The sequence below is a fragment of the Python bivittatus genome, unplaced genomic scaffold (genome assembly GCF_059951505.1).
Source record: "Python bivittatus isolate LINGU-HERP-01145 unplaced genomic scaffold, Pbiv_v1 ctg000700_np1212, whole genome shotgun sequence".
NCBI classification, from domain to species: domain Eukaryota; kingdom Metazoa; phylum Chordata; class Lepidosauria; order Squamata; family Pythonidae; genus Python; species Python bivittatus.
In genome coordinates, this window is record NW_028277098.1 from 23,363,718 (window position 1) to 23,376,173 (window position 12,456).

Consider the following 12,456-nt stretch of genomic DNA (forward strand, 5'->3'; position numbering starts at 1 on the left):
ACAAAAAACACTATTCCCCCCACTTTTCTTTAAGGAACCCTGTTTGTATTTAATTTCATATAAACTGAATTTAAGGGAACTCAGAATGTTAGGTTTTACAATATAATTGCAGTGTTTAAAATAATTTTGTTTTGTTATTCCTTTCAACCCCTTTGCTTGTCATAATTCTATTTTATATGTGCTTATGGCACATAAGGTGTTCTTTATTCTGATGCTACTTGATTGTGCCATAAATCAAAACTCTTTAAGCTAGCATTTTAATACTATAAGTATAAAAAATACCTTGGGAAAACTAGGTTTACAGCAGTCTGTTTAATGGCACTTTATTTCTTAATTAACTAGGTTTATAAGGCCACCCAACTCAAACAATGTGACTCTGGGCAGATGTAATGGGCTGTGAGAATAACCTTGGGAGATAGGAGGAAGAGTTACAGCTTAGACAATGGTCTGATCAATTAAATCTGAGTCCAAAGGAGGGATGGGAGTGGAGAAAGCATCTCAGAAGGGACTCTCCCTAGTCCTCTGGAAAGTAAAGGCAGGGGAGAAGGGAAGCGCTTTCAGACTTGCAAGATTCTGTTACTATAACCTTACAATAAAGGCAGTCTTAGTACTCATGGTTTTGGTTTCCTGTCTGGACTACCTCGAAGGGCTGACAGCAGCATACAATAACAGAAAAACAAACAACAAACCAACCCCCCATAACATTTAAATATATAATATATATAAATATAAAATGCAGAATATAAAAATGGTGGACAAGCACCGTAACAGAAAAATCAAAGAAGGACTCAACTCAATTGGTCTCTAGTGCCTGGGGGGAAAGCCAGTTCTTAACAGCTTTCCTAAATGCGAGTAGAATTGGAACTGGTCATATATCAGGTGGGAGTTCATTCCAGAAAACGGGCGACTACAGAAAAGGGATACTTTCTAGGTCCCATAAGATGATAGTATTTAAAAGAAGGAACCTGGAGCGTGCCCTCCCTGTGTGAGCGTTTGGGGCAGGTAGATGTTCTTGGGAGAAGGCAGTCCCTCAAGTTTTGTCATTGTACCAATTTAGGTTGTATGCAGCGTCTTTCTCTGTGCAGCTAACCACGTGTCCAATCTGCAGTGGAAAATTTGGGGGGCCACCACAACAGACTTGGAGAAACTCTGTAGTAAACTACAGGAAAAAAACCAGGGAAGACAAAATTTATTTGTGTCTTATTCAACGTAGTCATTTACCATTAATATGGCAAATATGAAATATGGTAATATAAATACTGTATGGTAATATGGAAATGCAGTGTATTCCTATTCTCAATTTTTCCTAGTTTTAAGAAAATAGGAAGTTAAATATCAAACTGAATACATGATTTTAGGAAAAATGTTTGCTTTATTGGAGAAAAATACATTTCCTCTTTTAAAATCTGATTTTTCCTTTCCAGCATTGTTACTGATGTTGCAGTTGGTGTGAAGGTAAGCAATCTAACTTATAATGTTGAATAACAAATACATTGATCTAAAAATGTTTATTTCTAAATTTGTTTAGTATTCTCTTGGTGACTGGTTGTGATTTGTTTATCTAGAATCTTCAACCAAAAGTTGAAGTTGGTGGAAGACCCCAAAATGATTTACTGTAATTACCAATCTCTAAATATAGTTGCAACCAACTATAGGATTAACTGAAATAACATTTGTAATTTTTTTAGAAGTAGAATATCAGTGACACTTAGAAAAAATTGTGGGAAATCATACTGATTACATAATCATATTCATAGTCCTAAAATATTTAAATAAAGTAAATTAACCTGCTGATTCTTTTATAATTATAGTTTTGTGGTATAATATTATTCAGGGATGAGATAATTGATAGGGGATTTTCACACTTCTAATCCAGGTTTTTACAGTAGTACTGGAAAAAAGAAACCTAGTTGAAGTTATATTAGCAACATTCCAAAGGCTTTCTGTTTTTATTGTTCTTAGAGGCCTTGTCTAGACATAAGCTTTGCAATTTCTGTACCTCAGGTAATTGAGATTGTACTGTAAATATGTGTACCCCTTCGCCTGCACAATTTTTCTTTCTCTTTCTGATTTTAATACTTGCAGTACAGTTCAGACATCAACTGGGTTTACACATTGCATTAAACCATGATTTGGCTTGTTTGGTTTTGATGTGGAGTGTAAACCTATTTATTTATTTATTTATTTATTTGATTTTGACTCTGTCTCTATTTTTTTTTTAATAAATAACTCAAGGTAGTGAACATACATAATCCTCCTTCCTCCTCCTTTTTTCCCCACAACAACAACAACCCTGTGAGGTGGATTAGGCTGAGAGAGAGTGACTGGCCCAGTCACCCAGCTGGCTTTCATGCCTAAAGCGGGACTAGAACTCACAGTCTCCTGGATTCTAGGCCAGCACCTTAACCACTCTGAGTGTGTATGGACACATTCTCAAAGTGTTTTATTCACTAAGCAGCTTGGCTTAGCGTTTTGTGGACTAAGCTTTGGTTTGCTTTTCTTTTTCCCTTGCCTTGATCAGTTAATTTAACTTTGGGTTCTGTATTCTTTGCAAACTGTTGCTTGCCTTTCCTTTCAAAATTACAGTCTGAGCAAGTTAGGATCAAATCCCAGCAACTGCATTATTTGTTTACTAATGACATTGGGTCTGAACCACACATATTTTCTATGTTGAAGAGGGTTGTTCCTGAAATCAGGATTTGAAATAGAAGCCAGATTGCAAAGGCTTTTGTTAATAACACTGTAATATTGATATTAGTTTTGTTTTCATATCTAAATAAATGGAGTAAAACATAACAACCTGCTGAATAAAAGAGAATTAATGGCTGCTGAACACCCTGTAATGAGGCATAAATCATTGGGTTGTGTTCACATAGCATACAAAGTCACGAATAACCAAACCACATTTTGATTTTATGTGATATGTGAATTTACCTGGTTAAGTAGGGGAATTCTTGGAGAAGAGAGTATAATTGGAGTGCAGATAGTAATTTATGATGTTGCAAGCATTGTAATCCTAACTTTATTTGGGGTATTCTTGATTTTAAAAAAAATACTGTCCTCAAACACTGAGCCTCTAAAATTATACGCTTAGGCTGTAGTAAGTAAAATTCAGACTTACTGTAATGTACGAAATGAGTGGCCTCTGCACATTGCTGCCCCTTTCAGTTACAATACACATATATCCATTTCTGACCTTCGGACTTACTTTGCTTCAGCAGAAACAGAAATGAGGAACTGTTGTAGGTCCAGGTACAATATCTAAGATATATTGTAATCCTGGTTTACATATAGCTTAATCCTAATTTAAATAAAGATTTGATTTGCATATAATACTAAGCCAGAATATTTCATTGTTTTGTTGAACAAATCATATTGGTGTGATTTGCCCATAAGGCTAAATCATATTAGATTGTAAGTTACTAAGACAGAAAAAAGAAAAGTCACATTATGCTACTATTGGTTGCAAACCAGACTAAAATTTTAGATGTGATACTGGGTTTTTGAAATGAAAATCTTGGTTTTCTGGGGATTATTCCGTTATATTCAGGAGTCTAGTACTGGAAGTAGAAACATTCACTGGGAAATCTATATATTTAAAGAATGCTGTAGAACTTGTTGAAGAATTATCCATTTTGCCTTATTCAGACAGTTGTGAGTAGATGATTTAATTTGTCAACATCATCACTAATAACCATACAGTTGTAATAAAAGATAGCCACTTTATTCCTTCAGCAACAAAATAACTACTGTATGTAATTAACAGTAACTGTTAACTGTAAATCATTTAAGATATGTGCTAACTAATAATAATACTAGAAGGAAGCAAAACATTTTGGCACTTTTGTAGCTAGCAAGAAGTCAATTAATTGAATAATTCTAGTCTGTTAAATAAGCAGTCATAAACTAAAAATTGGACAGAACAAGGTTTTTGTGCCCATGTATCTGTCTGGGGTGGCTGTAGTAGTTTTCTTCAAGGAAAATCATTGTTTATTCATCTTTATGAACTCCTTTAGGCAGAGCTATTGGAAGGTTTTCTGTGCCCTAAATGAGTTAGGCAAATGTGTAGAACATATTCTACAGTAATCTTTGAAGTTTCAGAGGATTGTGGCAGTAGTTCTTTAAGGATATAAGTACGGCTGTTTGTAAAGGGAAGTCAACAGTGTCAAAATGGTGGGTGCAACTGGGCAGTTGAAGCTCCACTCCTTTTTATGTATATGTGATACATTTGATGCACATTAAAAAGAGACAGGGCTTCAATTACTTGGTCAAACCTGCCATTTTGACTATGTTGACACCCTGCCCTCATCCCCATGGAAGATGAGGGGAGGGTAGATATAACCATGTACAGTAAATGATTATCTAATCCTTCTGTTGTTCCTTCTTGGAATAGGCCAAGCTCCTGGAGCTGGCTATAAATCTGATATAGCTAAGTCAGGTAATAGGGGGTGGTTGGATTGGCAGAGGTTGCCAGCTGGCCATTGTCAGATTTAGCCTAGAATTTGCTACCAGTCTCTTGCCTATATTATTGGTTCCTCTTTTCCCATAATAAATTATCAAAGTTCTGTGTTACAAAGTGCATGTTAAGGTTTCCTTATTTATCAGTATAGGAATTGTTGTATGAATGATAGCTGATTATATGCTTTACAACATATTCATCCAGTGTTTGGTAGAATGTTATACAAATACAGAGAGATTCCTTGTATGCTTGCAGTCATTGCTATAGGTGAAGCCAGGCAGCTTTTAAAATCAATATTTGACTTTCATATTGATCTCAAGTTTATTTTCTACCCAAATTAGTTGAAAACTGATTGGAAAACACAATCTGCTTAATTTTAAAATTATTTTTGAGGCATTAGAAAGAGTGACAAGGAAATGTCTACAGTGAAGAAGTATATGCTAAAGGAGTATCAATAACTCAAATATATTGGCAAGAAGATGATTTAAATGGTTTCCAAAAACCTTGGAAAATTGTACTACAAATGTTTTTACATTGTCCTTAAAAAGCATTTTAAAAGCAGCTATAATTGTCAATATAACCTTCTTTAAATAGATGGAAACTATTTTAAAATATAATGATAACTCCATATGTGCAGTGGAATTGAGGCTAGCAAAAATTTTCTGTAAAGCTAAGTGAAGTTTATCAAATACTCCTGTCTTAAGTTGTGGGCAAACCTTAATTAATTGAACCTTCAGGATTTATAAAAAACAATTACTTTATCGTTCAAACCAATTGCTGTATTCACATGAGGAAACATGCTCATGCATGGAGCCTGATCAGCTGACTCTTGCATATGGAAACAGGTAAATTTCTGATCCTGTCCAGGTGTGGAAGCTCAGCAAAATTGGATTTCGTTAGTACTTGGATGGGAGACCAATAGGGAATTCCAGGGCTGAAGGCCTAAAAAGAATGTCAAAAAACATCCTGGAAGAAAGCAACACTTCCATCCTATCGTAAAGATAACTGCATTGTGCAGATAGTCACGTTGTGCATACAGGAGTTGAGCTCAACTGAAAGAAGTCATTACTCTTTAGTTTTCTTGTGAACTTAGCAAAGATTGAAAAACTGTATGTTACATGTGAAATTAGCCTCTTGCTTGGTCCCTCCTTTGACAAACCAGATTTGAAGCCAGGGTATTACTACTTCTGACTCTTTTTCTATGCTTTGCATAATCAATTACTGAAAAGGAATGTGCACATTTAGAAAAAGAAATTCAGTCAAGATGAAACAATATTGCTGTTGCCTAATAATGGCATATCAATTCAGGGAAAATGTATGAATCTCTTTTTCAACAATTCATTGTTTCCTGCTAAATTAAGTAGCCATAGCTTGTAGAGAAGGATGCTTTTGGATATGTCTTTATTGCAGGATGTGCAGATGGAACCAGTAGGTTGCTATGCCTGTAATTCAGCTAATGTGTTCTTTATTTTTATCAGTATGTAAAAAAAAGAATAATATACAATAAAGTGGCTGGAAATCTAACTACAGGTAGTCCCTGGATTAAGATTGCCCAGTTTATAGATGACCCATAGTTAAGAACGAAGCCTATTGTAGCAAAATTCAAGTTAAATACACAATGGCTTGAATAAATTACACAATACTACTTATACAGTATTATACAATACTGTTCAGGCTTACATACATATTCGACTTAAGGACAGACCTTGGGAATGGAACTTGTTCTTAAACTGGGGACTACCTGTAGTGCGGAATATGGCAATTCAGTGGGAGTGACTACTGAGATAATCCCAGCACCAAAAGTTAAGAATGTAAAGGGAGTTTGCCATAGAGCCCTTTTATTTCTGCATTTTGGGTTACACACTGGCCGACAGGTGCTTTTGGAAAGTTCACAATAATGAACAAGAAAGTGATAAACCACTGTAACTTCCCAGCTGCCTGTGATTCAGGAGGCAGTATACAGTTATTAAGATTAACTATTAAAAATCTGATCTTTTACCCTTCTTTTTGTTTCTTGATGTTTTTAATGTTTTATTTTTAATGTTTCAAACAGTTTGTAAATCTGAAGTAGCTGCGAGTCAGGTAGCATATACATTTAAATAATATTAATAATAAAAATCCTCCATGAATAGGCCCCTTTTAAAACAGTGACTTGATAGTTGTCACCATGTTTTATGGCATCAACTTTCGTAGTTTAATGATGCATTTAGTAAATAAATATTTCTTCTGTCTGTTCTGAATTTCCCCATATTCTGTTTCAGTGGGTTGCTTCAAGTTCTGTCTTCATAAGAGCAGAAGAAAACTTCTCTTCATCCACATTTTCTATACAATGTATGATTTTATATCCCTCTGTGATGTTGCCCTTCATCTACTTTAGCTCTGAGATCAAAAAAATTTAAATGCTGTACTCATTTCTGGAAGGGAAGCTGTTAACCTCCTAATCAATTTGTTTAACCAGTTCTTCGCCAGCTATTAGTTTGCTTTTGGAGAATTTTTTTAGTGTGCTTGTTTTGGCTTTTGCAGCTTTAAATTAGAAACTTGGAATCTCAGATCTATGGGTTAAGCCTGGTCTCAGGTGTGGGCTCTTTCAAAAGCTCTACTCCCTCTGCAAAATGCCAGTTTGGAGGTGCTGGGAGAATTTTATAACTTCCCCCATTTTCCTATACCAAAAAAATAAAAGGAGGGTGAAGATACAGTAGTGCTTAAAAGTTTGTGATCCCTTTTGAATTTTCAATATTTTTGCATAAATATGACCTAAAAGGTGACCAGTTCTCCACACAAGTCCTAAAACTAGGTAAAGAGAACCCAATTTAAAAAATGAATCAAAACATTATAGTTGTTCATTTATTTATTGAGGAAAATGATCCAAAACTACACATTTGTCTGTAGCAAAAGTACGTGAACCTCTAGGATTATCAGTTCATTTGAAGGGGAAATTAGAGTCAAGTGTTTTAGTCAATGGGATGATAATCGGGTATGAGTGTGGGAGGTCCTGCCTTGAACAGAATTCTGGATATTCACTATCAAAGTCTGATTTTCACAACACAGGTATGTGAAAGTGTGTCATGGCTCAAACAAAGGAGATTTCTGTGGACCTCCAAAAAACAGTTATTGATCCTCACCAGGCTTAAAAAGATTACAAAACTATTGCCAAAGAGTTTGGACTCCACCAGTCCACTGTCAGCAGATCCTATACAAATGGAGACAGTTCAACACCACTATTACCCTCCCCAGGAGTGGTTGACTAACCAGGATCGCACAAAAGCAAGGCATCTAGTACTCTGGGAGGTCTCAAAGAAGCCCAAGGTAACGTCTAAGGAACTAAAGATCTCTCTTATTTTGGCACATGTCAGTGTTCATGAGACTGCCACCAGGAGAACATTGAACAACAGTGGTGTGCATGGCAGGTTTGCTGGCTCTGGACCAGGATGGCTTGCCTTCACTGACAGAACTATGAATTCTGAATTGTATCAGCAAATTCTACAGGAAAATGTCAGGGTATCTGTTTGTGAACTGAAGCTCAAGAGAAAACGGGTCGTTCAACAAGATGACCGAAAACACACAAGCTGTATAACCAAAGAATGGTTAAAGCAAAAGAACGTTAATGTTTTGGAATGGCCAAGTCAAAGTCCTGACCTTGACCCTCACCTCACTTCTGGTGAGGACATGGTGAACTAGACGTCACCAAAGGAGTGACCAGATGGAGGATCCTGGCAGGTGAAATCTCTCCAGAGAAAGGAGAGATCGTAAGATAGCCACATATACTTTGGAGAGCTACTCCTTGTGAGTAGACTGCAGGAACAGAGGGATTCCAACTAAGCTCATAGTCATAACTTTATACAGATATAAAGTTTGGCCGAGCCTCATTTTTTAATCATGTTTGGAGTTACTTTTTTAGTGCTTTTTAAATATTAAGAACCTTCAGAATGGCAAGTTTTATGGCATTCACTGGATGAGTTTCCTTCAGTCCTTAGCAAAAGAGGTTTTAAGTATGAGTTTAAGGACTTAGGGAAAAAAACGATTTTTGGAATAAACAGCAAAAGGGTGATTAGTGTTGATTTTGGAAAGTTATAAATGGAGTAAGGGTCCAGATGGATTTGAAATAAGACTTTGAAATTAATTATAGAATCCTTCCCATGGGAAATGGCTGTTCTGATTTCTAAATGATGATGATGATGATGAACTTTGAAGGTTGGACACTAGAGGAAACCAGAAGGAACTAAAGATTACAATTAAAGGAGAAGAACACTTAAATTTGACTTGTTAACACAGAATAGAACAAAAATCTTTAATATTGGACGTATTGAAGGAAACTTGTGAGCAATGGACTCAGAAGCTAATTTTAAGAATGTCTGCCATTATAAATAGACTGTGCCTAAATAATGTTATGGAAAAGGAACAAGTTCTACCAGACAAGACTGAAATTGATTTGAACATGGATTTAAAAATGACAGGCTACAAGAATGATCTGGAAAAAGATGATATACTGGATATACAAATGAAACTGGTTGATTTCTTAATAATTAAAGGGGACATACAAGTAACAAACCAGAAGAGTGACATGGATAACTTTCCTATACTGGATTTACAAAAGTTTCGAAGGATTTTGTGAGAAGGGATAAAGAAAAAAAGAAAAATCATGTTCTAGGACATTATTTGAAAGGATTAAAGACCAAATTTGTTAAAAGTAAAGGGAAGGATATAAAGTTAGTTTATTTGATAAAGATTAAAATAAATATATTGCTATCTCTGGCAACCCTTAATGGATTTTTGCTGACAGGATTGAACAAGACTTTAAGGTTTTGTTTATAGATAGGAGATGAGATATGGGAAGAAGAGATCATTCGCTATATTTTAAGAGAAGGGTGATAAGTTACTAAAATTGTTTATACTTGTGATGAAGGGGGTTTCTTTATATATTTCTTTTTTTTTCTTTACTGTATTTTTTCTTTTCTATTTTTTTTCCTATTCTTTCTATTCTTTTCTACACTTTCAATTCTTTTCTTTTTTCTTTTTTCTTTTTTTAGCTTGTATTAGCTTTTATCTTTTTAATTATAACGTTCAATAAAATTATTATTAAAAAAAAAGAAATGCTGTGGAAGGACCTGAAGTCGTCAATTTATGAAAGTAAGCCCAACTTCCTTGAGTTAAAGCTGTTCTGTAAAGAGGAATGGGCTAAAATTCCTCCAAGCCAATGTGCAGAACTGATCAACAGTTATCGGAAATTTTAGTTGCAGTTATTGCTGTTCAAGAGGGACATACCAGTTACTGAAAGCAAAGGTCCACATACTTTTGCCACACCCAAATCTGTAGCTTTGGATCATTTTCCTCAGTAAATGAACAAGTATAATGTTTTTGACTCATTTGTTTAATTGGGTTCTCTCTATCTAGTTTTAGGACTTGTATGGAGAACAGATCACTTTCTAGGTCATATTTATGCAGAAATGTTGAAAATTCAAAAGTGTTCACAAACTTAAAAAAAAACCACTGTAGATCTGCAGCTTCAAGGGCATCCCTTCACTGCATCTGGAAGTATCGCCCTGATAATTTATCTGCTTCCCATTTTTCAAATAGGACTTTTGTAATTCAGATCCCTTATCTGCCATTATCATGGGGTTTTGAACAAGTAACTTTTGTTTTAATCTCACCTGAAGAGACTGTCCTAATTGAATAAAAAATTAGATGTAAATAAGTTAATGTCTTTTGAAAGGACACCTGAAAATTTAGTGAAAAAAATTGCTAACTCTTTAAATAGTTTCCTTGCTCTAGATTTTCACTTAATGTCATTTTGACATTATTAATACCAATTTTGTATTTTTAGATGGCAAACTGCTTATTGTTTCTTTCTTTCTTAGAGAGGATCTGACGAACTTCTTTCAGGCAGTGTACTCAATAGCCCGAACTCTAATATGAGCAGCATAGTAGTTACTGGTAAGTGATATATTTTAAAGGATCATTGTTATTTGAATATCAAAACATATCTATCTTGCAGAACAGATTAAAATACATGGCAGAAAGAATGTTCATTATGCCATTTGAGTAGTCGTACACTAAACTTTAAAAACAAAAGAAAACAAAACCAGCTATAAATGCCTGAACCAAACTTGTCTCTCTGTGTGCGTATATATAAATAAATTGGAAAAACCTTTGACCACTCTGTACAGCTAAGGCAGGATGAGAAATGGAAGTTTCTTCAACAATTTACCTGAAATTATGTTAATCTTATTCTACCCTTTCCACAGCCTGACTTGCAATCATTATTTAACTATACTATAAAAAAATTAATATTGAAATTTATATACTTCCCCTTACCCTCTCCATACCTTCTGTTAGTTTTCTATCTCTTTAACTGCAGTCTTTCCCTTCTACTTTTTCTACCACATATAAGAATATACTAAATGTGCAATAAAAATCTTATACTTTATCTATGCCCTTGAATAATTATGTTAGTTTTGCAAATAATTTTAAAGGGGCAAGTGCCCGGCCCTTTCATGTGTTCAGATAATCTCTTGCTCAGACATCTAGAAACTATAGAATGAGTGTGCTGAAATTTTGTGCTTTCCTTAATAATGCATTAATTAAGGTACGTTTTCATCTTATTTTGTGCTTTTAACTATCCTGAATTTGTCAGATGGTATTAGATTTTTATTTTGTTTTTATTTTTTAAGTTATTCTGGGACCTTTGGCTGAGAAAGTGGTAATGCATAAAAGAACTGAAACTAGAATATAATAAAGTTAGGAGAGAAGGTGTTCTGGGATGGCATAGTAAGTAATCTTTATTTGGTCAATGACCAGCACAGGGATACCTATTACAGTCTAGTTGTATATGTTGAGATTGTGTGCTGCTTTTTTTTTTTTTTTTTTTGTGCCTTTGAGTCAGTGTTGACTCCTGGCGACTGCCTGTACAAGTCCCTGTAGTTACCTTGGCAAGATTTCAGAAATAGTTTGCCATTGCCTGCTTCCTAGGGCTGAGAGAGAGTGAGTGGCCTGAGGTCATCCAGTTGGCTTCATGCCTAAGTCAGGACTAGAACTCACGGTCTCCTGGTTTCTAGCCTGGTGCCTTAACCACTACAGAAAACTGGCTCTCTAATGTGCTAGCATTAGATAACGTCTTATTGGAAGCAGCAGTATTCTTATTCAAGGATAAGCAACCATCTTTGGGTCACTGACATATTTCAGATATTGAGAATATATCAAGAGTGCACACAAAATAACTACCTTGAGGAGGCATGTCTTTTCAAAACATGGCTGCCAGAATAATCAGGAGGCTTTCTGATATTTATCTATTTGTTTGTTTATTCTTTTTTTCTTATGGTCATCTACTTGCCAGACAACTTTGGGCTGCTAACAAGGCTGCCTCCCTACCCCGCCCCACCGTTTTTTATTGTTTTCTAGGGCAGGTTTGCATAGGTGTTTGCAGCAAACTTTATATTGCATTAAAATGACAACATGTGGGCAGTAATATCATGATACAAACCCTAACTTTATGTTCTTGCATCCTGGCATCTGCTGCAAATATGTAAGCTGTAGGTTTCACTTGATTATTCTTGGTTATTATAGAATTCTTGGTTATTGTAGATTTTTTTTATCAGAATAATCAAATGCTTAGGTATACCCATTGCTTTGAGACACTTCTAAAATCTTGAGTGATCAACACAATAAAAAAAACTTTGAAGTAGTCTATAAAACAAAAGTAGAGCTCTTTTTGATATTCTCTTGTTGTTTCTATCATCCACCTAATATTAGCTACATGTTCTTGTATTCCAATGTTTCTCCTGAATTCTTCCCATTCATCTGCCATTTTTTCTCTCCCTATAGAGCTGTAATCTCTTCTGAAGGATTTTCAACAGTTTCTTGCTGGGCTATGGTATTAGGACTACTGTAAATAGAACATTACTTTAAATATGTCTTTTTATGGATTGGGTGTAGGTAGATATTTTCCAGTCTTGGGTCCATGCTGCTTTTTTTCATATTGGTTTGCATAGGGCTGTCATGAT

General features: G+C 35.1%; 1 protein-coding gene across 5 annotated transcripts in view; it reads left to right on the forward strand.

The window, feature by feature from the left end:
• The window catches only part of PTBP2 (polypyrimidine tract binding protein 2), a 73,453-nt gene that overhangs the window by 2,082 nt on the left and 58,915 nt on the right, over window positions 1–12,456 (forward strand). For 4 of the 5 annotated variants that reach the window (XM_007421813.3, XM_088128406.1, XM_088128407.1 and 1 more), the window contains exons 2-3: window positions 1,425–1,455; window positions 10,315–10,390. In XM_007421813.3, coding sequence (XP_007421875.2) covers window positions 1,425–1,455; window positions 10,315–10,390 — 107 coding nt within the window. The remainder of the gene's footprint in view (window positions 1–1,424; window positions 1,456–10,314; window positions 10,391–12,456) is intronic. The other variant, XM_088128409.1, reaches the window with a different exon arrangement.